Source organism: Oncorhynchus gorbuscha, linkage group LG09 (genome assembly GCF_021184085.1).
Source record: "Oncorhynchus gorbuscha isolate QuinsamMale2020 ecotype Even-year linkage group LG09, OgorEven_v1.0, whole genome shotgun sequence".
Classification (NCBI taxonomy): Eukaryota; Metazoa; Chordata; class Actinopteri; order Salmoniformes; family Salmonidae; genus Oncorhynchus; species Oncorhynchus gorbuscha.
The window spans coordinates 60,328,484-60,355,385 of NC_060181.1; the positions used below are offsets into that span (position 1 = coordinate 60,328,484).

General features: G+C 41.2%; 1 protein-coding gene across 2 annotated transcripts; it reads left to right on the top strand.

Annotated features, from left to right (window-relative positions):
• The first annotated feature begins 181 nt into the window (after positions 1–181).
• Positions 182–25,637, top strand: itga6a (integrin, alpha 6a). Of its 2 annotated transcripts, XM_046362938.1 has the most exons (26): positions 182–460; positions 13,202–13,329; positions 13,481–13,560; positions 14,238–14,499; positions 14,828–14,959; positions 15,450–15,663; positions 15,786–15,979; positions 16,066–16,160; positions 16,254–16,381; positions 16,469–16,558; positions 16,675–16,736; positions 18,567–18,736; positions 18,843–18,986; positions 19,156–19,271; positions 19,397–19,556; positions 19,640–19,726; positions 19,831–19,910; positions 20,004–20,081; positions 20,184–20,286; positions 20,405–20,581; positions 20,712–20,807; positions 20,896–21,012; positions 21,120–21,218; positions 21,329–21,454; positions 21,678–21,806; positions 24,072–24,210. In XM_046362938.1, the coding sequence occupies exons 1-25, from the start codon at positions 279–281 to the stop codon at positions 21,777–21,779; spliced, it is 3,222 nt and encodes a 1,073-aa protein (XP_046218894.1). In that variant the 5' UTR covers positions 182–278; the 3' UTR covers positions 21,780–21,806; positions 24,072–24,210. The 2 variants fall into 2 exon arrangements, with proteins under 2 accessions (XP_046218894.1, XP_046218893.1); XM_046362937.1 differs by lacking the exon at positions 21,678–21,806 and having other exon boundaries at positions 24,072–25,637.
• The last annotated feature ends 1,265 nt before the right edge of the window (positions 25,638–26,902 follow it).

The following is a 26,902-nucleotide window of genomic DNA, read 5'->3' on the forward strand; positions in this document are numbered from 1 at the left end:
CTGCTAATTCTAAACCTAACTCTGACCTTAAATTAAAAGCAAAAAACTGTTTTTTGTTTCTTTTCAAGAATGATTACCATAGCCAATTTAGACTTTGTCGATGTGTTAACTAGTGACAACCAAGCAGAGGAGGGAGGGGCGCTGTACCACGCGAACTTTATCCATAACCCCGGGAAAACAACAGAACCATTCAGCAGAGAATCCTGAGCGAGGTGTAGTGGAACGTGGAGACAGAGGCACAACATTGGACTATAGTGGTACCATTTGCTCCTAGCGCAATGGTTCTCCCAATAAGATATTTTCCAATTCATGTGGCACTTTTTTGTTTGCTAGAATGGACTCCCATATCAGCCTTCAACCTGGATACCTTGAATGTCCTGAGGAAAGACGGGGAACCGGGCAGTTTATTTGGATTCTCTCTAGCCATGCACCGGCAACTTATTCCTTCAGATAAGAGAATGTAAGTTTAGTTTTTTGTTGTTGTTGAATTAGTTATGTAACATTTATTAGGCATACACTTCGTGTGGGTAGGTTAGGCTAATTATTGTGCGTCTCCGGTCTCCATTTTACAGTAACGTTAGTTGGAGCGTTCATCACTTGACGTATGGTAGCAGGTCCATTGACCAAATTCCGGTTGGACCGTTTTCTTGTCAAGGGAGGAGAATATTGTGCATTTAAAACGATTTCCTATTAACGCAACGTTCCACAATTGTTTCGTTATGGAGAGAAATTAACTATTTCTATTCGTACATGGTTTTTAAATATTTTAAAGTTCAACATTTAAACATTTTACTCGATGTTTTGGAGACCAACGTGTTGAATGCGTGTTAATAGGCTAGAAGCACAATGAGTATTTATATTCAGTAGTGCGTGGGTCCAGTCATTGTGTGTTTCAGAATGCCCTTTGACAGGGTCCTTGCTACAAATTAACAATGGAAAACCAGAGGTAACGAGCTTTGTCACTGGAGAAATCATGCATGTTAATGACATTTGTTCAAAAGAAAGTGACTCTATCCCCCAAATGAGAGGTTGAGATGGGGACCTCTGATTATGAATAGGAAATATGTAAGGACATCAAAAAGTGAATACATACGGGATATCATACGTTTTTTTTCATAGTATGGGACACTGTATTGCACGCCCATATGTTTATTGAAAAGTATATTAGCATTGTTATCATTTCAGAAGAATTTTGGTGTCAAGTAACCAACAGCATTACTTCTGCTGTTTTTAATTCTTACAAATAGATCTGCCAGCAACTCCATTCTTGTGCACTTATTTAATGAGTTCATAACATGGTTATTTATTTTACCTTTATATTATATATAAACCCGAGTTTATAACAAATGGTTGTCATTCTACTAAATAGCAACTCAGGCATCTGCAGTGGTGCAACCATGGTTTTATCTATTCACCTGTAATCCATTCTCTGATAGTTTAGATTAATTCCTCTGAAAAGAGGAATGATTGGTGACCTGATGTAATTGTCCCAACGGAGAGTGGATGAGTGTGGCATGAGTCGGGGTGAACTATTGGTTTAGAACAGGGTGCTAAGGGCAGTGGCCCAGACAGAACACACTGTGTGTGTGCAGTGCACTGTGCACCATTTAAAAACATTGCAGCCATGAACATTGAATATATTTAGATAAAGAACAATCCGTGAAGTCTAACTTTATCAAATAAAGATGTATTTTAACTATGGTCAGCATTGCTTTATTACCGAAAGAGCAAAACTATTTTGACATACCTGACATTCAATGATGATTAGTAATGGTAATGATAGATAGGATGGGCACCATCCGTCTGTAGCCTGTGATTCATTTCATTTAGCAAACCCTGAGGTGCCAGGAAAGTTAGGGGTGAGTGCAATGATCCAGTGCGGGACAAAACCATGCCTCACAGGTGTGTGTTCCAGCTACCCACCAGAAGAACAGAGCAGGGGGGTGGGCTCTGCTGCATGTCATATCCACACACATACTGTAGCCAGGGTGAGCTTAGCTGAGCTCCAACAAGCAAGCACACATTTGGTGGCAGCCAGAGGGCACTTGCTGCAGTACATTAGAGATGCAAAGGCCCAGTCTGCAATGCACTGATAACAACATTTTGGCCAGGATTCCTTAGATCACTCAGATTGCCCTTCTTTTGCTTAGATCCTCACTTAGATTCTGCTTTGAGGAATGCAATGTGAACCTCTTCAGGTACGGCAGTTCTTGGTATCACTATTAACACATTTACTACATGTTTATCGCCTACAACACCAGAGATTTTTAGGTTAAGCAATATGGACCCACAGTTAAATGATTATAATTAGCATATACAGTAGGAGGATGCAGTTAAGCATAACCACAGTGTCATTTGAAAGGGAACACGCGTGAGGTTAAGTGCTTTGAATAAAGGTTAGAATAAGACAGTTAAAATGCTCATCTTAGACAAAATCATGCCTTTGTGCCCATAAATGGATAGGGAGTGGAAACAGATGAACAACACAACTTTTAAAATGTTTTTTTAATGCTATTTTCAAAGCACATTTTCACCGTAATGGCTGCTGTAAATGACTAGTTAAAAAAAGTTGAATGTCCTACTTGTATGTTAATGTTTTACAAGTGTGTGTATCTCTCTGCTTGTCCAAGAAATAAGTTCAAGAGAAGCCTGCTGATGGCCCAAAGCAGCAGTCTCTAAAATATATAGTGAATTTCATGGTATTTGTTGGACAAACAGAGGCTTTGGTATTTCTCAGGAGCCTGGCAGTTGGCTGTGTCCCAGTCAATTTCAAAGGGAAGCTAGAGTTCCTTGGTTGGGTAGAGAGAGAGCCACTGATTTATTAACAACGATAGAAGAGCTCAAGTCTTGGTGTTTTGAAAAGCCACACACATTGGGATCAGATTTACGAAGCAATGTCATTTCGGAAGAATAACAATTCAAACAAGAAGTCAAGTCAATGTTAGGAGAATGACAAACATTCTAGTAAATCTGTCCCTGTCTTCTACAGAACTCCAATGAAGGCTAAGAAGACGTGTGGAAAATGAACCATTTGCCTTTATGACAGTTTCCCCTCCCTGTTCGGTTCTTGTCCTTGGTTGGTTGTTACAAAGAAGATAGTATCATTAAAAACATGTGTAGGCCTATCCGTTTTAGGTCATTGAGACCAGAAGGGAAACACAGTGTCTTGTAAACATTTAGTCTGTAATCGGTGCTTTACTTGAACTGAAATAGGTGCCGGTACTCATTTTGCGTGCCGGTACAGTTATCTTTAGGTACAGGAGCTCCACAATACTTTTGATGTAATATTCTAGGAACAGGAGCTCAAGCAGTAGAACATTTGAGATTCCGGTACTCAGCTCTGGTGAGCTCCTGCCCAAGTCAAGAACTGGCTGTGATCTCAAATTTAAATCCTCATGTGACCTGAGATAATGAACAAACCAAGTGAAAGCAGAGTTGATCACAAATATAGTTAATGTGTAGCCCTGGCTAACAGCTGTGATGCTCATTAACCCGCTATGTCTTTACACAGCACAGAAAACCAAATGTCAACGCAAATATTTGTGAAACCAATCGACAATTGACTCTATTTATATTTTACCCCACCTAGAACATCTGATATTCAGTCAGTCGCGTTAATGGAAATGCAAATCTGGCCAAATTATCAGCAACATTTATTTGGGAACATGAATTAATTAATAATGTTTGCAACTCATTTATTGGCTATTGCTTGTACTGAGTGACCACTTCCTTTTTAGTACATTGGGGCTTGGAACAATTTTTTAAAAGGAGCATATAGTCTATTATGATGAGCTGGCCATACTTATTGGAGCAGCGAGTGTGTCTATATAACAGACTAATATCCTCACTGTCTGAACTCAACTCAACCAAAGTGATTAACTCACTTACCCTTCCTCTCTAGTTAGATAACCTTCGGTGTCTAGCACCGATTGTGTTAAACTGATTTGAACTCAAAACAACCTCAAGCCCTTCAGGGTCTTATTGCCAATGTCTCTGTGCACTGCAACTCCCCAATGGTTGCATTGAAAGCACAACCTTGTTTTAAGTGTGATACACTAAAGTATTTTCCTTCCTTCTAATTATGTAGTTTCCTGTGGAGTGGAAGTGATAAGTAGAGATCTACCCTTTTCCATTTGACACTGTATGTTAGGGCTCCCAAGTGGCACAGTGGTCTAAGGCACTGCATTTCAGTGCAAAGGGCATCACTACAGACACCCTGGTTCAAATCCAGGCTTTATTACAACCAGCCATGATTGGGAGTCCTATAGGGTGGCTCACAATTGGCCCAGCGTGGTCTGTGTTTGGCTGGTGTAGGCTGCCATTGTAAATAAGGATTTGTTCTTAATTGACTTGCCTAGTAAAATAATAATATACACTACCTTTGAAATTTTGGGGGTCACTTAGAAATGTCCTTGTTTTTGAACAAAAAACATGTTTGTTGTCCATTACAATAACATCAAATTGATCAGAAATACAGTGTAGACATTGTTAATGTTGTAAATGACTATTGTAGCTGGAACCGGCTGTTTTTTAATGGAATATCTACATAGGCGTACAGGGGCCCATTATCAGCAACCATCACTTCTGTGTTCCAATGGCACATTGTGTTAGGTAATCCAAGTTTATAATTTTAAAGGCTAATTGATCATTAGAAAACCCTTTTGCAATTATGTTAGCACAGCTGAAAACTGTTGTGATGATGTGATGTGTAACGGCATTCAGAGGTGGAAGAAGGAGAGGACCAAAGCGCAGCGTGGTTAGTGTTCATCTTTGTAATAAGAAACTGAACACTTCAAAAATAGATAACAACAAAGTGAAAACCGAAACAGTTCTATCTGGTGCAGACACACAACGACTGAAAATAACCACCCACAAAACACAAAGGAAAACAGGCTACCTAAATATGGTGCTCAATCAGGGACAACGATTGACAGCTGCCTCTGATTGAGAACCATATCAGGCCAAACACAGAAATAGAAAATCATAGAAAAACTAAAAACTAAAAAGGAACTACGGTCAGAAGGAAAGGGAGTGACATGTATAGGGAAAGAATCAGGGAAGTGATGGAGTCCAGGTGAGTCTGATGACACGCAGGTGTGCGTAATGATGGTGACAGGTGTGCGCCATAATGAGCAGCCTGGTGACCTAGAGGTCGGAGAGGGAGCACACGTGACAATCAACATTTGTGTGTTCGATTACAGACTCAAAATGACCAGAAACAAATAACTTTCTTCTGAAACTCGTCAGTCTATTCTTGTTCTGAGAAATGAATGCTATTCCATGCGAGAAATTGCCAAGAAACTGAAGATCTCTTTAACTGTCCAGTCCTCAACTGGCAACTTCATTAAATAGTCCCCGCAAAACAATAGTCTTAACGTCAACAGTGAAGAAGCAACTGGATGCTGGCCTTCTAGGCAGAGTTCCTCTGTCCAGTGTCTGTGCTCTTTTGCCCATCTTAATATTTTATTTTTATTGGCCAGTCTGAGATATGGCTTTTTCTTTGCAACTCTGCCTAGAAGGCCAGCATCCCGGAGTCACGTCTTCACTGTTGATGTTGAGAATAGAGGTCGAACGATTATGATTTTTCAATGCCAATAACAATACCGATGATTTTTCAACGCCAATACCGATTATTGGAGGACACACAAAAAAACGCCGATACCGATAAATCGGACGATTTTTATATATATATTTGTAATAATGACAATTACAACAATAATGAATGAACAATGAACACTTTTATTTTAACTTAATATAATACATAAATAAAATCTATTTAGTCTCAAATAAATAATGAAACATGTTCAATTTAGTTTAAATAATGCAAAAACAGTGTTGGAGAAGAAAGTTAACGTGCAATATGTGCCATGTAAAAAAGCTAACGTTTAAGCTCCATGCTCAGAACATGAGAACATATGAATGCTGGTGGTTCAATATTCCCAGTTAAGAAGTTTTAGGTTGAAGTTATTATAGGAATTTTGACGAGTCGACTATTTCTCTATAACATTTGTATTTCATATATCTTTTTTTGTTGTTGTTGAATTTTTGCCCCCTTTTTCGTGGTATCCAATTCTTTAGTGGTTACTATCTTGTCTCATCGCTACGACTCCCGTACGGGCTCAGGAGAGACGAAGGTCGAAAGCCATACGTCCTCCGAAACGCAACCCAACCAAGCCGCATTGTTTCTTAAGAAAGCGTGCATGTGTCGGAGGAAACACCGTGCACCTGGCGACCTTGGTTAGCACGCACTGCGCCCGGCCCGCCACAGGAGTCGCTGGTGCGCGATGAGACAAGGATATCCATACTGGCCAAATCCTCCCTAGGCCAATTGTGTGTCGTCTCACGTACCTCCCGGTCACGGCCGGCTGCGACAGAGCCTGGGCGCGAAACCAGAGTCTCTGGTAGCACAGCTAGCGCTGCGATGCAGTGCCATAGACCACTGCGCCACCCGGGAGGCCCGTATTTCATATATCTTTGACTATTGGATTTCTTATAGGCACTTTAGTATTGCCAGCCTAATCTCGGGAGTTGATTGGCATGAAGAGCGCTGTGCATAAAGCATTGCTAAGAGCTGCTTGCATACACAGTAAATTGCTGTTTGAATGAATGCCTACGAGCCTGCTGCTACCTACCGCTTCTCAGTCAGACTGCTTTATCAAATATCAAATCATAGACTTAATTATAATATAATAAACACAGAAATGCGAGCCTTAGGTCATTAATATGGTCAAATCCGGAAACTATAATTTCTAAAACAAAACGTTTATTCTTTCAGTGAAATACGGAACCGTTCCATATTTTATCTAACGGGTGGCAACCCTAAGTCTAAATATTGCTGTTACATTGCACAAGCTTCAATGTCATGTTATAATTATGTAAACTTCTGGCAAATTATTTTGAAACGAGCCAGGCGGCCCAAAATGTTGCAGTGAAAGCAAGAGAAGTGACGCAATTTCCCTAGTTAAGAATGCCTGCTAACATGAATTTATTTTAACTAAATATGCAGGGTCAAAAATATATACTTCTGTTTATTGATTTTAAGAAAGGCATTGGTGTTTATGGTTAGGTACATTTGTGCAAAGATTGTGCTTTTTTCGGGAATACGCTTTTGTTAAATCATCACCCATTTGGTGAAGTTGAAGTAGGCTGTGATTCGATGACAAATTAACAGGCACCACATTGATTATATGCAACTCAGGACAAGCTAGTTAACCTAGTAATATCATCAACAATGTGTAGTTAACTAGTGATTATGTGAAGATTGATGTTTTTTTACAAGATAAGTTTAATGCTAGCTAGCAACTTACCGTGGCTCCTTGCAGCCACAAGGTCCTTTTGACGTTGCACTCGTGCAACAGGTGGTCAGCCTGCTACGCAGTTTCCTCGTGGATTGCAATGTTATCGGCCATAATCGGCGTCCAGAAAGGTCGATTTACAGATTGTTATGAAAACTTGAAATCGGCCCTAATAAATCGGCCAATGCCAATTAATCGGTCAACTTCTAGTTGAGACTGGTGTTTTGCGGGTACTATTTAATGAAGGTGCCAATTGAGGACTTGAGAGGCATCTGTTTCTCAAACTAGACACTCTAATGTACTTGTCCTCTTTCTCAGTTGTGCACCGGGGCCTCCCACTCCTCTTTCTATTCTGGTTAGAGCGAGTTTGCGCTGATCTGTGAAGGGAGTAGTACACAGCGTTGTACGAGATCTTCAGTTTCTTGGCAATTCCTCGCATGGAATAGCCTTCATTTCTCCAAACAAGAATAGACTGACGAGTTTCAGAAGAAAGTGCTTTGTTTATAGACATTTTGAGCCTGTAATCGAACCCACAAATGCTGATGCTCCAGATACTCAACTAGTCTAAAGAAGGCCAGTTGTATTGCTTCTTTAATCAGCAGAACAATTTTCAGCTGTGCTAACATAATTCTAAAATGGTTTTCTAGTGATCAATTAGCCTTTTAAAATGATAAACTTAGATTAGCTAACACAACGTGCCATTGGAACACAGGAGTGATGGTTGCTGATAATGGGCCTCTGTACGCTTGTGTAGATATTCCATAACAAATCTGCCGTTTTACAGCTACAATAGTCATTTACAACATTAACAATGTCTACACTGTATTTCTGATCGATTTGATGTTATTTTAATGGACAATAAAGGTGCTTTTCTTTAAAAAACAAGGACATTTATAAGTGACCCCAAACTTTTGAAAGGTAGTGTATATATTGAACATGTTAATGCATCCTTTTCAAAACAATGAATTGGATACCTCTGTGAATAGCTATGTAGGTCGATGATTTGGTTAGGATATCTCCACAGTGAAACCAGAGAAAAGGCCATTGAATTGTACATGCCAGGCCATCTGTGCACATGTAACCCAATAGACCGCTTGCAGCAGTTTTCTCTCAGACAAGACACTCAAAACCAACTAGAAATTGTGGCTTTTCTTGGATCACTCTGTACAGTAGTATGTATATGAACTCTTTGCACCACATCTAACAGGGGTTTTGTTCCTATCTGAGCTTTCACTGAGCAGGATCTCTGCTTAAATCCAGCACGCCTAATTCTTGTAATGGCCTGGCTGATGTAACAAGCCAACTCCAGGCCAGTGCCAAGTGTTGGTGTGGGTAAACGGACACAGTTAGAACAGCTGCAGGGGTCCTGGGCACTGTGAGTGCGTGGTGGTGGGGGCAGCGTCACACATGTGAACAAAGGATGCACCCATAATTTGGTCACCACTATTCATTTCCTGTTAGTCTGTAACCAACCATTCTGATGGTTGATCTCCCATGCTTTGACATGGTCTCTGTTTTGGCTTTCTTTGCTCTTCCTTATTGTCTTTTAGACTTCTTGACGGGGATAGGGATATGGCTTCCCATGTATGCTTTTATTTACCTGTGGTAGTTATGCTGACTTGATACTATAACCTGGATGTTTTCTGTTTTAGGGAAACAGGGGCAGTAGATTTGTAATGTTTTTTTTTTATGTGTCCGAAAATTTATCATTTCCCGCAAATGTAACTTGTTGGCAGTTCGCTACGAAGAAGGTAGCTTAGCGGTAGCTTATATCACATCACAGTGTTCCCATTACTTCTCTAGGGCATTCAGATCTATGAAGACCAGAGGGAAGAAAGTTTCAGAAGCTCCAAGTAGTAGTTTTGACTTTGGTTTGACTTTTTTGGTTCAAATTGCTTAGTCATTCCGAATGAGTTTATCTACATCAGAAGCTGTTTAGTAGTCAATATGACAGGGTGGATAAGGTGCTTGTCCATAAGTCATCAGAAATTAGCAGCTTGTTTACATGTGTGCACCAGACTTTGGATGCAAAGGCTGAAGTGTTGCATGTTAATGTCAATATTACTCTTCAGTGATGTGCCGAATTCTACAACTATCACTGAGGAGCCATGCTGAAAACCTTTTCTTTCAGATACAAATCCCTATCTCTGTGTTACTATCTCTGTGTTACTATCTCTGCATTGATGTGTTGTTTCCCACCTAATATAGCTCTACACTCTAGGGAAAAAAAGGTTATATCTAGAACCAAAAATGGTTCTTCGCTTGTCCCCATAGGAGAACCCTTCGAAAGAACCCTTTTTGGTTCTACCCGGAACCAAAAAGACTTATCCTATGTGGATAGCCGCAGAAACCTTTTGGAACCTTTTTTTCTCCAGGTGTATGGGGTTGTTTTCTCCAGGTGTATGGGGTTGTTTTCTCCAGGTGTATGGGGTTGTTTTCTCCAGGTGTATGGGGTTGTTTTCTCCAGGTGTATGGGGTTGTTTTCTCCATGTGTATGGGGTTGTTTTCTCCAGGGTTAAGTGAAAGTGTGATGTGCAAGAGTAACATTACAATAAATAAATTGTGATTCTGAAAGCCCTCAACTATATACATTCTAACTGTGCCTATAACACTGAAGCTCAGCTGCACTGTGAAATTGTAGTTACGATCTCTGTATTAACTAAGCTCTTATTTGCATTTCACTGGCTGTTGATAGAAGGGAGGGGACAGAATTTGGGCTTCTATCTTCCTCTTTCCCAACAGGCTTCCTCTTGGGAGTTCTTGTTTGTTAATTGGAGGTCTATGACACTATCCAATGAATCAATAGGGGGTTTACGGAAGAGCCTGTGGAATCATGCAGAGTGGAGGAAGAGGGTGAAGAGGATTCCCTGACCCCCTTTGAGGAAATTCTTACAATGTTTCCATTGGATTCACACTGTGGTCCACGATCACCCAAATGTGTTCTCCACTAGATCGATCCCTAAGCAGTTGAACAGAGGACTTGTACTGTATGGACTGTAATAAATTTCCCTAATTGCAGTACAAAACGACTTCCTCTAGGTAATATGCAATTGGCCTATGCAATATTTTCACCCAGAGTGTGCCATTCTCATATTGATGCTTCTGCTCATGTTTTTCTCAGTGCTCCCCGGTATGGGCTGTGTCTCTCACTCACTGTCCAGGCTGGAAATGTGACCCAGAGTGGTCCTGCTGAGGTGTTTCTCTCACTGTGGTTGTTCAACAATGCGCAAGCTGCCTGTGTGTTTCCCGCTATAGTGTTAGTCTAACAGGAACACTTTTTTTCATTTAGTGAAGTGCAAGTACAGCCAATTCCTAAAAGCCCTGCTAAGATATTACTTGAAATGTTTCATTCCAATATCTCATTCAGTCACAGGTCTTATAAAGCATTGTGCATAAATATATGGGCTCCTGAGTGGGCAGCAGTCTAAGGCACTGAATCTCATAACTACACACACCCTGGTTTGATTCCAGGCTGTATCACAACCGGCCGTGATTGGGAGGCCCACAGGGCGGCGCACAATTGGCCCAGCGTGGTTAGGGTTTGGCCGGTGTAGGCCGAATTTGTTTTTAACTGACTTGCCCAGTTAAATAAGTAAATACAAATGTAAATGGCTCTACAAATTATTCAAGCCTTTAACGTATTCACACAGGCCTATTGTCCCCCGGCGGTTGTTAGGATTCTCTGAGGGACTGGGGGATGATTTGGATAAGTTGTTGTCAGTGAGCTAATGTTGTACAGGACAATCACATTATTGAATATGTTGCAAATTAGATTGTCGGCTCTACTGTTGCTCTGCCTATTGCTCATTGTATTGCACAATAGTCTACTCTACTACATACAGTTGAAGTCGGAAGTTTACATACACTTAGGTTGGAGTCATTGAAACTTGTTTTTCAACCACTCCACAAATTTCTTGTTAACAAACCATAGTTTTGGCAAGTCGGTTAGGACGTCTACTTTGTGCATGAAAACAAGTAATTTGACCAACAATTGTTTACAGACAGATTATTTCACTTATAATTCACTGTATCACAATTCCAGTGGGTCAGAAGTTTACATACACTAAGTTTAAAGGCACTAAGTTGTGCCTTTAAACAGCTTGGAAAATGCCAAAAAATGATGTCAGGGCTTTAGAAGCTTCTGATAGGCTAATTGACATAGTTTGAGTCAATTGGAGATGTGTACCTGTGGATGAATTTCAAGGCATACCTTCAAACTCAGTGCCTCTTTGCTTGACATTGTGGAGAAATCAAAAGAAATCAGTCAAGTCCTCATAAAAAAAATTGTAGACCTCCACAAGTCTGGTTCATCCTTGGGAGCAATTTCCAAATGACTGAAGGTACGACGTTCATCTGTACAAACAATATTACCTAAGTATAAATACCATGGGACCACACAGCTGTCATACCGCTCAGGAAGGAGATGCGTTCTGTTTCCTAGAGAGGAACGTACTTTGGTGCAAAAAGTGCAAATCAATCCCAGAACAACAGCAAAGGACCTTGTGAAGATACTGGTGGAAACAGGTACAAAAGCATCTAAATCCACAGTGAAACGAGTCCTATATCGACAACCTGAAAGGCCACTCAGCAAGGAAGAAGCCACTGCTCCAAAACCGCCATAAAAAAGCCAGACAACGGTTTGCAACTGCATATGGGGACAAATATCGTACTTTTTTGAGAAATGTCTTCTGGTCTGATGAAACAAAAATAGAACTGTTTGGCCATAATGACCATCGTTATGTTTGGAGGAAAAAGGGGGATGCTTTCAAGCCGAAGAACACCATCCCAACCGTGTAGCACAGGGGTGGCAGCATCATGTTGTGGGGGTGCTTTGCTGCAGGAGGGACTAGTGCACTTCACAAAATAGATGGCATCACGAGGCAGGGAAATTATGTGGATGTATTGAGGCAACATGTCAAGACATCAGTCAGGAACAGGAAGTTAAAGCTTGGTCGCAAATGGGACTTTCAAATGGACAATGACCCCAAGCATACTTCCAAAGTTGTGTCAAAATGGCTTAAGGACTACAGTCAAGGTATTTGAGTTGCCATCACAAAGCCCTGACCTCAATCCTATAGAAAATTTGTGGGCAGAACTGAAAAAGCATGTACAAGCAAGGATGCCTACAAACCTGACTCAATTACACCAGCTCTGTCAGGAGGAATGGGCCACAATTCACCAAACTTATTGTGGGACACTTGTGGAAGGCTACCCGCAACGTTTGACCCAAGTTAAACAATTTTAAGGCACTGCTACCAAATACTAATTGAGTGTATGTAAACTTCTGACACACTGGGAATATGATGAAAGAAATACAAGCTGAAATGAATCATTCTCTCTGCTATTATTCTGACATTTCACATCCTTAAAATAAAGTGGTGATCTTAACTGACATAAGACAGGGAATATTTTACAATGATTAAATGTCAGGAATTGTGAAAAACTGACTTTAAATGTATTTGGCTAAGGTGTATGTAAACTTCAGACTAAATAGATCATGAGAATCTCTTTTTTTTGTCCCTAGCCACCAAAATAATAATTTTGAGAACTGACAGCCAGTTGATATACAAATTGTTTGTATTTGTGTCTCAAAGGGCATATTCCCAATTATTTTAAAACGCTTGAGACAGGATTATGAATGCTGGACGTTTGTCTGGCAATTTGTATAGGCACACAGTAATGGACATGTGTTTGCCAGTTTGACATGGTTTCTGTTATTCAGTGCAGTCCTGGGTACTAAATTGACTGCATCTAATCCCATGTCTAAAAATGGTCAGTGTGAATTATTGAATAGAACAGCTGCAGTATAGGATTACCAAACATCTCTGACATCTGCTATTGTCACAGTACATTAATCTACAGACCATACATATCTTAAAGATACAGTCATTGGATTTTTCTTACAGACTGTTGATTGGAGCACCAAGAGCCAAAGCTCTGGCCAACCAGAGAGCCAACATAACCGGAGGCCTGTACAGTTGTGACATCACCACAGAATCCAATGACTGTGATCGCATCGATTTTGACAATGAAGGTGAGGTGTTACTCATATCCGTTTCTCTCTCCTACGCAACATATGAATTAACACGATGCTTTATTATTCACAATATACCGTAATTGTAATAAATGATTCTAAAGCAAGAATAAAAAATAACATCCTGATTCCTTCTGATGAATTTCCACAGAGGATGTGAGAGTTGAGAACAAGGAGAACCAGTGGATGGGGGTGACAGTTAACAGCCAGGGCCCCGGAGGGAAGATTGTGGTAAGTCAGTGTCCGAGGTTATACTGGTTGGTTTCCTGACCAGGTTCATTTTGCTTTGTATATCTCACATGTGGAACTTCACATGAGATCTGCAGTAGTCATTAGCTAAGGATCTGTCTTACTTGGTGGATGTTAACCTGATTTCATTACACCCTGATGAAGACAGCTTGTCTGCCAAAACGTTGATTATTTAGGTTGTTCAATTATTGCATCGGAGCTCCTAGAGTGTGCGGCTCTCTTTTTATTTTTCAAGTGTTCTACTCCGCTAGCCAGCATCTCGCCTAAACAGGTGTTATACTCCGCTAGCCAGCATCTCACCTAAACAGGTGTTCTACTCCGCTAGCCAGCATCTCGCCTAAACAGGTGTTCTACTCCGCTAGCCAGCATCTCACCTAAACAGGTGTTCTACTCCGCTAGCCAGCATCTCGCCTAAACAGGTGTTCTACTCCGCTAGCCAGCATCTCGCCTAAACAGGTGTTCTACTCCGCTAGCCAGCATCTCTCCTAAACAGGTGTTCTACTCCGCTAGCCAGCATCTCGCCTAAACAGGTGTTCTACTCCGCTAGCCAGCATCTCGCCTAAACAGGTGTTCTACTCCGCTAGCCAGCATCTCACCTAAACAGGTGTGCGTTTCTCTCGCCTCCAGATGAACCTGATTCCACTGTCTTGTCATTGCAGACCTGTGCTCATCGCTACCAGAGACGTCTGTTTGTGGACACTGCTCAGGAGTCCCGTGACATCACAGGCCGCTGCTACGTCCTGAGTCAGGACCTCACTATTGATACGTCCTCTGATGAAGACGGAGGGAACTGGAAGTTCTGTGAGGGACGTGCCAGAGGCCATGAGAGGTTTGGCTCATGCCAGCAGGGTCTGGCTGCCACGTTCACCAAGGACTACCATTACGTGGTGTTTGGAGCGCCTGGCGCCTACAACTGGAAAGGTAGGAGTCTGTTCATAAGGCAAGAACTTAAGTTGTAGTTGCCAAACCTATTTACTTTGAAAATGGGTGTTCAATGTTTTGATTTGAATGTCAGCTGAATGAACCATGTAGTAATTGTGACTTACACTGCCCTCTAGAGGTAAAGAAAGGCATTGCAACATTCTTCATTTGACATTTCCATACTGTGCTTTAATTGAATTTTTATTTCACTTGTAGAATAAATTCACCCAGTTACATTTAGCTTGTGTCATTATTGTTTTGTTGAGGGTCATATTTAAGCCAGCAGCATTCCATTGACATCTTCACCCCTCACTCTCAACCACTCTAGGCATTGTACGTGTAGAGCAAAAGAACAACACTTTGTTGGAAAAGGGATTTTATGATGACGGACCTTATGAAGTTGGAGATGAGAACCGCTTGGATCCTGACCTGGTGCCTGTGCCTGCTAACAGCTACCTAGGTGGGTACAGTAGGTCTGAACCTTGATTGTGGGAATCATGTGTTTTGTGTGCTTAGGTATCCTGTTCATGACCAGTTTGTCTGCTGCCAACCCTGATCAGTTTGTGTAGAAGTCGCCTTCTCTGCAGGTCAGCTTTGAGAGAACTCTAGATGTGATGACCAATACTTACTTAGGTTTGTGACCTTCGAGGTGCCTAAAACATGAACCATTCCATCTCCATGATGGCTAACTAGTAAATGGTTTATAGTGTGAATATTTAGCATGTCATTATTTGAACATAATGCTTGAATGCACTGCAGTTATTATTACTGGTATAATTATGTGTGCATCAACATATGTTTTCTAGGTTGCGTCAAGATAACATGACTAGTATATTTAGTTGTGTTTTTCTTTACATCCCAAATTCACTCATTTATCCATGAAATATGCATGATCTGTATTATAGGCCGTGTAAGAGATATACCTTGATTCCTGTTATTTTATGTTGCAGGATTTTCCCTTGATTCTGGCTTTAGCATCACCAAGGGGCATGGCCTAACTATTGTGTCTGGAGCACCACGAGCCAATCACTGTGGGGCTGTGGTCCTGTTGCGAAAAGAGAATGAAGCGTCAGCAAGACTCTCCCCAGAGTACATTCTCGAAGGGCCTGGACTGGCATCGTCTTTTGGATATGATGTAGCTGTGGTCGACCTGAATGGAGATGGGTATGTCACACAAGTTCACTTCTACTTTTCCAGTTGTGGCTTATCCATACATTATGTAATCAAACCTACATGGATATTGTAAGTTATGATTCCATTTTTTTGTGTTTCTTTTTGCATCCCAGGTGGCAGGATATTGTTGTGGGAGCCCCTCAGTTCTTCATGAAAGAGGGAGACATTGGAGGAGCTGTTTATGTCTACATCAACCAGGCAGGAAAGTGGGCCAAGATCACCCCAATCCGCCTCAATGGAACCAAAGACTCAATGTTTGGGCTGGCAGTGGAGAACATCGGTGACATCAATCAGGACTCCTATCAAGGTGGGAACCTGGTATCTGTTCTTGTTTCTGGCATTTTCTGTGCTTTTTCCACCAAATCACATAGCTAAATGGCTTCTCTTTAACAGACATTGCTGTTGGAGCGCCCTACGCTGACGCTGGTGCAGGAAAAGTGTACATTTACCATGGTTCTGCTAATGGAATCAACACCATGCCTGCACAGGTTGGTTTTGCAGTGTTTTATTGGTTGTGAATGTCCTTGTTGACATAGTGAAATGACATCTCTGCTGCATCCTATTTTCATTTGTCATTTCAGATCCTTGAGGGAAAGCCCAACAACATCAGATTATTTGGATATTCTCTGGCTGGGAACATGGATTTAGATAAGAATTCCTATCCTGATATAGCCATTGGGTCACTCTCAGATACCGTACTCGTTTACAGGTGATGATCTTGTTAGGCTATCTATATAGCAGTCTAGTTTCGACCTCACAAATTAATTTCAAGATAACACATAACATTTTTTTTTAGGGCAAGGCCAATTATTAGTATCAAGAAGGATGTCAAAATTACTCCGAAGGAAATTGACTTCACAAAGAAAACCTGTGGCAACAGTATCTGGTAAGGTGTTGATGGGATTTGATGACTACTCATGTTTGAAAATATGTCTGACATCTTTATACTTCTGTACATTTGTTTGCTAATTTAATTGAATGACATCCATTTGTTGTCTATAGTTTGACCGTGGAAGCATGCTTCACCTATAAAGCAAACCCTGCATCCTACAGCCCAAAACTAAGTAAGCAAAGCTTCTCTCTCTCCAGTAACCCCACCCCAATTGGGATCATTTGTTGTAGTCCCAAAATTACTGAATCCATTTGTCCTTACATAACACATACTGTTCAAATCAAATCAAATGTATTTATATAGCCCTTCGTACATCAGCTGATATCTCAAAGTGCTGTACAGAAACCTAGCCTAAAACCCCAAAAGCAAGCAATGCAGGTGTAGAAGCACGGAGGCTAGGAAAAACTCTCTAGAAAGGCCAAAACCTAGGAAGAAACCTAGAGAGGAACCAGGCTATGTGGGGTGGCCAGTCCTCTTCTGGCTGTGTCGGGTAGAGATTATAACAGAACATGGCCAAGATGTTCAAATGTTCATAAATGACCAGCATGGTCGAATAATAATAAGGCAGACCAGTTGAAACTGGAGCAGCAGCACGGCCAGGTGGACTGGGGACAGCAAGGAGTCATCATGTCAGGTAGTCCTGGGGCATGATCCTAGGGCTCAGGTCCTCCGAGAGAGAGAAAGAAAGAAAGAGAGAATTAGAGAACGCACACTTAGATTCACACAGGACACCGAATAGCCCCCTGACACATAAACTACTGCAGCATAAATACTGGAGGCTGAGACAGGAGGGGTCAGGAAACACTGTGGCCCCATCCGAGGACACCCCCGGACAGGGCCAGACAGGAAGGATATAACCCCACCCACTTTGCCAAAGCACAGCCCCCACACTACTAGAGGGATATCTTCAGCCACCAACTTACCATCCTGAGACAAGGCTGAGTATAGCCCACAAAGATCTCCGCCATGGCACAACCCAAGGGGGGCGCCAACCCAGACAGGATGACCACATCAGTGAATCAACCCACTCAGGTGATGAACCCCTTCCAGGGATGGCATGAGAGAGCTCCAGTAAGCCAGTGACTCAGCCCCTGTAATAGGGTTAGAGGCAGAGAATCCCAGTGGAAAGAGGGGAACCGGCCAGACAGAGACAGCAAGGGCGGTTCGTTGCTCCAGAATCTTTCCGTTCACCTTCCCACTCCTGGGCCAGACTACACTCAATCATATGACCCACTGAAGAGATGAGTCTTCAGTAAAGACTTAAAGGTTGAGACCGAGTTTGCGTCTCTGACATGGGTAGGCAGACCGTTCCATAAAAATTGAGCTCTAATGGAGAAAGCCCTGCCTCCAGCTGTTTGCTTAGAAATTCTAGGGACAATTAGGAGGCCTGCGTCTTGTGACTGTAGCGTACGTGTAGGTATGTACGGCAGCACCAAATCAGAGAGATAGGTAGGAGCAAGCCCATGTAATGCTTTGTAGGTTAGCAGTAAAACCTTGAAATCAGCCCTTGCTTTGACAGGAAGCCAGTGTAGAGAGGCTAGCACTGGAGTAATATGATCACATTTTTTCGTTTCTAGTCAGGATTCTAGCAGCCGTATTTAGCACTAACTGAAGTTTATTTAGTGCTTTATCCGGGTAGACGGAAAGTAGAGCATTGCAGTAGTCTAACCTAGAAGTGACCAAAGCATGGATTAATTTTTCTGCATAATTTTTGGACAGAAAGTTTCTGATTTTTGCAATGTTACTTAGATGGAAAAAAGCTGTCCTTGAAATGGTCTCGATATGTTCTTCAAAAGAGAGATCAGGGTCCAGAGTAACGCCAAGGTCCTTCACAGTTTTATTTGAGACGACTGTACAACCATTAAGATTAATTGTCAGATTCAACAGAAGATCTCTTTGTTTCTTGGGACCTAGAACAAGCATCTCTGCTTTGTCCGAGTTTAAAAGTAGAAAGTTTGCAGCCATCCACTTCCTTATGTTGTTCTGGAATGTTTCCTTACAGCTATCCGCTATGCATTTGAGGCTGAAGCAGATCGCAGGAAGCAAGGGCTGATCTCTAGGGTCCTGTTTCTGAACAAGTCTCGCACCGACCAGGACTTCCAGTCCACCGGATTTCTGGACCTCCGGGGACAAAACAAAAGAGCGTGTACCAAGACAAAAATCAGACTGCAGGTACAGTATTTGGTCTTTGTCTAACCCTCTTGAGATTTTAGAATAACACCTAGGAATGTGGCGAGGGAGACTGTGTACTCATCATGGTTGTGTTCTCTGTCTGTAGGATAACATTAGGGACAAGCTGCGTGGTATTCCCATTGAGGTGTCAGTGGGAATCCAGGGTACCAAGCGTCAGAAGAGGCAGAACGCTCTCCCCCAGCTTGTGCCTATTCTTGACAACTCCCAGCCAAGCAAGGTCGTTACTGAGGTAATCATACTGCGTCAGAGCTGAGAGAGGATCTCCATGTCCCCATTGTTGCATATACTTCCCGATGCCATTGAATGTCTCAGGGCGAATGGAATTCAGTAAAGTTTAGAATGGACTTACTGTCAGATGCATAAAAAATACGCTTTTTATGTATTGTGCTTCACTACAGGTTAACTTCTTAAAGGAAGGATGTGGAGATGATAATATTTGCCAGAGTAATTTACAACTGGAGTATAGATTCTGCTCCAAAGAGCCCAACCAAGAGGTATTCCCTCCATTACAGATGTGAGTATGAACAAACATTCTTAGTGCATATACATTCTGGGATGTTCATGCTAGGATTTGGAAAAAGAAAACCATGAATCTGAGGAAGAGGTATAAGGCAATGTTTTGTTTTTGTTTTTATCCAGGCAGAATGGGCTACCAGTGATCTCCCTCAGTGATCAGAAGGACATAGCTCTGGAGGTGACAGTGAAGAACAGAAATGGGGATGATGCCCATGAGGCTAAGCTGGTGGGGATGTTCCCTAATGCTCTCTCATTCTCCGGCTTTCGCTCTCAGAAAACTACGGTAAGTGGAGGGACACTGGATTATTTCAGCATAGATTTGCTATCAGTCAAGTGACAACATTGTAATGGGCTCTTGTTCTCCAGAGGGATAAACCGGTGCTTTGTTTAGCCAATCAGAATGGCTCCCAGACAGAGTGTGAACTGGGGAATCCATTCAAAAGAGATTCAGAGGTAGGCTATGAAGTAGTTTTCTTTACAGTATTTGTTTTATTCTGTCATTGTGTGGCTCACTCATGGTGAAGGTTATTTAATATTTGGATGAAACGTGTTTCCAGGTTACTTTCTACATAATCTTGAGCACTGCTGGTATCTCTCTCAATACCACAGAAATCGACATTGACCTTGAGCTTCAAACGTAAGTAGCACTATAGTTTTCGCACAAACGTGACTGATGACTGACTTGGTGGCCTTGTAAAACACTTTTTTTGTGTCATTTCTCTTCTTTCAGGACCAGTACACAGGAAAGAACAGGCAGTCTGAAAGCAAGGGCAAAAGTAGTGATTGAGATGTTACTTTCTGTTGCAGGGTAAGTATTCAAACATTGACACTTTTTGACTACTGCATCAATTAGTTTTGAAAGCTATTGTGAGCAATGTGGTCCTCTAACATGTGGTTTGTTTATCAACAGAGTTGCGAGACCTTCCCAGGTGTATTTTGGGGGCGATGTGCAAGGAGAGAGCGCCATCAAGACAGAAGAGGAGATCGGCAGTTTGATTGATTATGAATTTAGGGTAATTATCGTTATCTGCTTATCTCACTGAGTTTCTCAATATATCTTGATCTGAGGTCAGAGGACGGTGATGAGGACTGATCTGAGGACTGTGATGTTGAAAATGTTAATACCTCCAGATAATCAATTTGGGTAAGCCGTTGAAGTCCTTTGGCACAGCCTCGTTGAACATTCAGTGGCCCAAAGAGAATGTGGATGGGAAGTGGCTGTTATATCTGGTTAAGATCAGCACCACTGGCCTGGAAGAGATCCCCTGCTCCCCAGAAACTGAGATCAACTCTCTCAAACACATTCAGGTAATACTTTCCTAATGCAGTTTCACTGTACTCTATGCATTTTTGTAGAAGCAAAAAATGTCCAGAGATGAGGTTTTAAAACACTTAATGAAATTCTAGTTTGAAATACTAACTTGTGATGTTTTTTTAGGAGTCTAGCACATCTAGGAAAAAGCGTGAAGCTGGAGGCAAAACATCTGGAGGCAAAATCTCTTTGGTATCAGACCAAAGAAAGCACAAGATTTTGGTAAACACACTTTCATTTGCATTTAAAAATATATATTTGATCAATAATTACAGCTAGGTTGTCTGACAAAAAAATATTTTCCTCTCAGATGTGTGGCAATGGCTATGACTCTAGATGTGTGGTGATCAAGTGCCCTCTACTGGGCTTGGACAGTAGTGCAGTGATTTCTCTAAGGTCCCGTCTGTGGAATGCTACCTTCCTTGAGGTGAGAAACAACATGTCTGTTGCTATTTGCTTTTCAAAATAGTCCTAAATAGCCGATACGATTGATTCGGACATTCTCTAACATTGAAAACCTTTATTTTGAAACAGAATTACGCATCTTTGAACTATCTTGACATAATTGTGAAAGCTTCCATCAGCCTTGATGCTCCTGCAAAGAATATGGTTCTCAGGAATGCTGAGACTCAGGTGAGTTGCACAGTCCACTCACACAATGACTCCTTCACTGATCAATACAACTAAGAGTTTCTATGTAACAAATCAAAATAAACATGCAGTTTCTTCTTGTGCCCATGCAGGTGAGAGTCACAGTGTTTCCGGAGAAGGCAGTAGCCCAGTTTGGTGGAGTCCCATGGTGGATCATCCTCGTGGCTGTCCTGGCTGGTATTCTGATGTTGGCGTTGCTAGTGTTTCTACTCTGGAAGGTAAGGACAGTCTAGCTGCAACACATTTACTAATATATTCACTGTGTTGTACTCTGCTATTAGTAGACGCATGTAACAGTGAATCATTATTAATTCAGGTGGTAATCATAACATACAGTGATTAGAACGTATCTTTCTGATAAAATTGATTTTATTCACACTTGCGGTGTTACAGTATATTTCCATTCTCATATTGATTCTCATCACCCTTGCTCTCCTTAAGTGTGGTTTCTTCAAGAGAGCCCCACAGTATGATGCAGCGTATCACAAGGCACAGATCCATGTTCAGCCCTCTGACAAAGAGGAACTCACTACTGAGGCATAGTGCCTGATCTCTGCACTCAGACCTGGGGTAAAATGGACATTGCAGTCAGCATGGAGTGTGGGCTTAACAAAGACTAACTCACTTTGGCTTTAAAGGAACTTACTTACTTCCGAAGCTACTTCCGAACGTCTTGTGTGAAAATATTTGAATGGACACATTCCCATACTCCCTAAGTGAATGCACTTTATGTATCTAGTCCTCCCCATTTGAAGGTGTCATAAGTATTGGACAAATTCGCTTATTATATTTTAAGTAGTCAAAAGTTTAGTATTTGGTCCCATATTCCTAGCACGCAATGACTACATCAAGCTTGTGACTCTACAAACTTGTTAGATGCATTTGCAGTTTGTTTTGGTGGTGTTTCGGATTATGTTGTGCCCAATAGAAACAAATGGTAAATAATGCATTATATAATTTTGGAGTCACATTTATTGTCAATAAGATTAGAAGATGTTTCTGAACACTACTACAATAATTTGAACGCCACCATGATTACGGATAATCATGAATGAATCGTGAATAATGATGAGTGAGAAAGTTACAGATGCACTAAGATCATGCCCCCAAAACAATTTGGTGAGAAAGTTACAGAGGCATAAATATCATACCCCCCCCCCCCAAAAAAAAAATGCAAGATATTTATGCCTCTGTAACTTTCTCACTAAAACTTTTGACTAAATTGAATACATGATAAGTGAATTTGTCAAAATACTTATGAAACCTTCAAATGGGGGGACTAGATACATGAAGGGATTTTATTTCTAAACTGTAAAACAGATATGAATGAAAACACCCTAAAAAAAGGGGAAAATCTGTACTGTCACCTCATATAAAACATTTGATCTCAAAACCATAATGATGGAGTGTGACACCAAATTAAAAGTTTTAGCTTCACTGTCCAAATAAATACGTATGGGAGTATACTATATCTGGTCATTGGAATCAATCTAATTTGAATATGTGCAAAGAGTATGCACTATTCAGATACAGTATCTGTGTGTTTGAATTTGGTCAGCATTTAAAGTTTTTTCCCCCGAATGAGCAGATATTCGATTTCCCTTAATTTTCAAACCTATTAAACTTTTTATCCCAGCTTCTTTCTTTTTCTAGGTTTCTGCTTTGCCGCCTGGCTGTTTGGAAATGCTATTTTGAATATTACTCTTTCCAAGGGAAGCATGCTCTCTCACAAAACACTCTCTTTGCATTGCCTCTGATTTGCTTGAGCATTATATTTTCTAAGTGTTGTATTTATATGTGCAGGTTGATACAAGTCTCATTTATAATAATGTACAGTGGGGCAAAAAAACTATTTAGTCAGCCACCAATTGTGCAAGTTCTCCCACTTAAAAAGATGAGAGAGGCCTGTAATTTTCATCATAGGTACACTTCAATTGTGACAGACAAAATGAGAAAATAAATCCAGAAAATCACATTGTAGGATTTTTAATGAATGAATTTGCAAATTATGGTGGAAAATAAGTATTTGGTCACCTACAAACAAACAATATTTCTGGCTCTCACAGACCTGTAACTTCTTCTTTAAGAGGCTCCACTGTCCTCCACTCGTTACCTGTATTAATGGCACCTGTTTGAACTGGTTATCAGTATAAAAGAAACCTGTCCACAACCTCAAACAGTCACACTCTAAACTCCACTATGGCCAAGACCAAAGAGCTGTCGAAGGACACCAGAAACAAAATTGTAGACCTGCACCAGGCTGGGAAGACTGAATCTGCAATAGGTACGCAGCTTGGTTTGAAAAAATCAACTGTGGGAGCAATTATTAGGAAATGGAAGACATTACAAGACCACTGATAATCTCCCTCGATCTGGGGCTCCACGCAAGATCTCACCCCGTGGGGTCAAAATGATCACAAGAACGGTGAGCAAAAATCCCAGAACCACACGGTGGGGACCTAGTGAATGACCTGCAGAGAGCTGGGACCAAAGTAACAAAGCCTACCATCAGTAACACACTACGCTGCCAGGGACTCAAATTCTGCTTAAGCCAGTACATGTTCAGGCCCGTCTGAAGTTTGTATATAACAAAGTATTGAGATAAACTTTTGTTATTGACCAAATATTTATTTTCCACCATAATTTTCAAATAAATTCATAAAAAATCCTACAATGTTATTGTTTGGAGAAAAAATATATAATTTTGTCTGTCATAGTTGAAGTGTACCTATGATGAAAATTACAGGCCTCTCTCATATTTTTAAGTGGGAGAACTTGCACAATTGGTGGCTGACTAAATACTTTTTTGCCCCACTGTATATTTTCTCTTGCCAGTGTGGATTTTTCAAACGCTCAAAACATGATGACAGCGTTCCAAGATACCATGCCGTACGGATCAAGAAGGAGGCTTGTCAGTTTAAAGACGGAAAAGCCAAGCTGGATTCCTTTGAGAAAAAACAGTGGATGACAAGCTGGAATGAGAACGAGAGCTACTCATGAGACACTTGACTGTTGGGATACGGTCAGATACAATAATCTCCTATTTTTCTAAACATCCAATGGTGCATTTGGGAAGCAAACCACAAAAGAAACGTTTTCTATTCTCCCCAAGGACTCTCAGATGAAAATCTATCCTGTGTCGCATCTGAGGAAATTAGAAGCATTGCGTCTTACATTTGGGTAGAAAAAGGAAATTGGGACTTTGAAAACCATTATCTGTCACTGATACAGTTTTTAATGACCTGATGAATTGACTTTCAATCTCCAATGTTTAGCTGTAGATAATCTTTCTGCTGTGTTGTTTTGCAGTCAGTTTTATCCAATCTCCTTATTGTATAATCCCTTCAATGAATTGAATGGAACATTCTGTATGTTTTGTATATATTTAAATACTTTAGCACACTGTATATTTATTTTTGTCATTATCTGTATAAAAAAAAACAGATGCATTGGCCAAAGTCTTTTTACATTTTTTTTTCCCAAGTTACTTTTCAGTATAATAAGTTAGGGTAAATGGTACTGCTGATTTTCTAGTGCTGCACAGACTTAAACGTAGCTACAGGTATTATGTGAATAATATTGTAATTGGGACTCATTCTTTGCACTTGATTATTAAAAAAAGGTATGTCATTTCTACACAAGTCAAACAGGTACAAAGTTTATGCAATGCCTCTCAATTCCCGAATTAGAAAAGAATAGCACCTTTATGAATATTTCTAAGACAGTTATGTCAGTTATGAATTTGAGATATTTAACTGATTCCCACCAAACCTCTGTTTATCCAATACAGTGCCCCCTGTCAAAGCCATTTCATATACGCAAATACTGTACTGGGTGATACTTCAGTAGAATGCAGCTGGGACAACTGGAGCTCGAAAGAAGCAGTAAAATGCAGTTTATTGTTTCGCTAATTTTATTTGAGCATTCCTGAGTAAGAAGGAAGGCACTCAGTAATGGTATTTGTTATGTGTGTCTTGAAGGTTGAGATGCCACCTGACATAAGAATCATAATACAAACCCCCAAAATGCCGACTTCGGAAAGTGATCTTCTTGATGAATGCTGTCTGTAGGCCTAACAGACATCATTTGATATGGAAGCTATTCAAAGGGTAATTGTTGTGGAATAGTGATCAATGAGAAGCATTAGGTGCTTTCACACTGCACCTTAGCTCAGGGTTAACAAATGTTTATGTGAACACTGACTAAGCTCGCCCAGGGCCAGTCTAGCCTGGGGCTAAGAACAATGCAGTGTGAAAAGGCCTATTTAGTACTATACCTACCTAAAACATGCTTTGAAAAAAATAATAATGTAAGTCTCATCACTGGCTCTTCATTCATTCCTCTAGTCAGATGTTTTGAATACTGTGTTTTGTGACAAATTGCAATAAAAAGATAAATGGCTCAAAGTTTTTGTTTTGTTTTTGGGAAATGTGTTTTTGCATACTTTAGTCTCCCTGAGACAACCTCAGAATGGGGTGAAAGCCAGTGTCTACCATTTTCAACAGCAACCCTGGAGCATAAGGTTTAACTGCTTTTTGCTCAACGGCACGTCGACTGATTTTTTTTAGCTTGTCGGCTTGGGATTCGAACTAGCGACATTTCGGCTACTGGCCCAACACTCTTTATGTGCTTGTTTTGATTAAATAAATGCTTTAAAAGTATATAGACTAAGGAAACAGGCACTTCTGAGTCTACTAAAGGGCAATGTGTGACGTCAAGGACCCTGAACCAAAGAGGAAGGTCACTCTTGGGGTGTACTTTAACACTAGGCTGACCTGGGCAGAACACATTGAGAGAGTGGTGGGAAAGTAATGAGCTAAATGTCATGCGCTGTCTGATGGGAAGAGAGTGGTGGGCTGGGAGTTCCTCATTGAGGACCATGTACCGTGCCTTACAATACCCTGTAATGACAAAGCAAAAACAGGTTTAGACATTTCTGCTCATTTATAAAAAACACAAATAGATGGAATATCATATCTACGTAAGTATTCAGACCCTTTACTCTTTTTGAAGCACCTTTGGCAGCAATTACAGCCTCGAGTCTTGGGTATCATGCTAAAACCTTGGCACACCTGTATTTGGAGAGTTTCTCCCATTCTTCTCTGCAGATCCTCTCGAGCTCTGTCAGGTTGGATGGGGAGTGTCGCTGCACAGCTATTTTCAGGTCTGTCCAGAGATGTTTGATCAGGTTCAAGTCCGGGCTCTGGCTGGACCACTCAAGGACATTCAGAGACTTGTCCCGAAGCCACTCCTGTGTTGTCTTGGCTGTGTGCTTAGGGTTGTTTTCCTGTTGGAAGGTGAACCTTCGCCCCAGTCTGAGGTCCTGAGCACTCGAGCAGGTTTTCATCAAGGATCGCTCTGTACTTTGCTCCGTTCATCTTTCCCTCGATCCTGACTGGTGTCAGTCACTGCTGCTGAAAAACATCCCCCACAGCAGGATGCTGCCACCACCATGCTTCACTGTAGGTATGGTGCCATGTTTCCTCCAGATGTGATGCTTAGCATTCAGGCCAAAGAGTTCGATCTTGGTTTCATCTGACCAGAGAATCTTGTTGGTCTGAGAGTCATTAGGTACCTTTTGGTAAACTCCAAGCGGGCCGTCATATGCCTTTTACTGAAGAGTGGCTTCCGTCTGGCCACTCAACCATAAAGGCCTGATTGCTGGG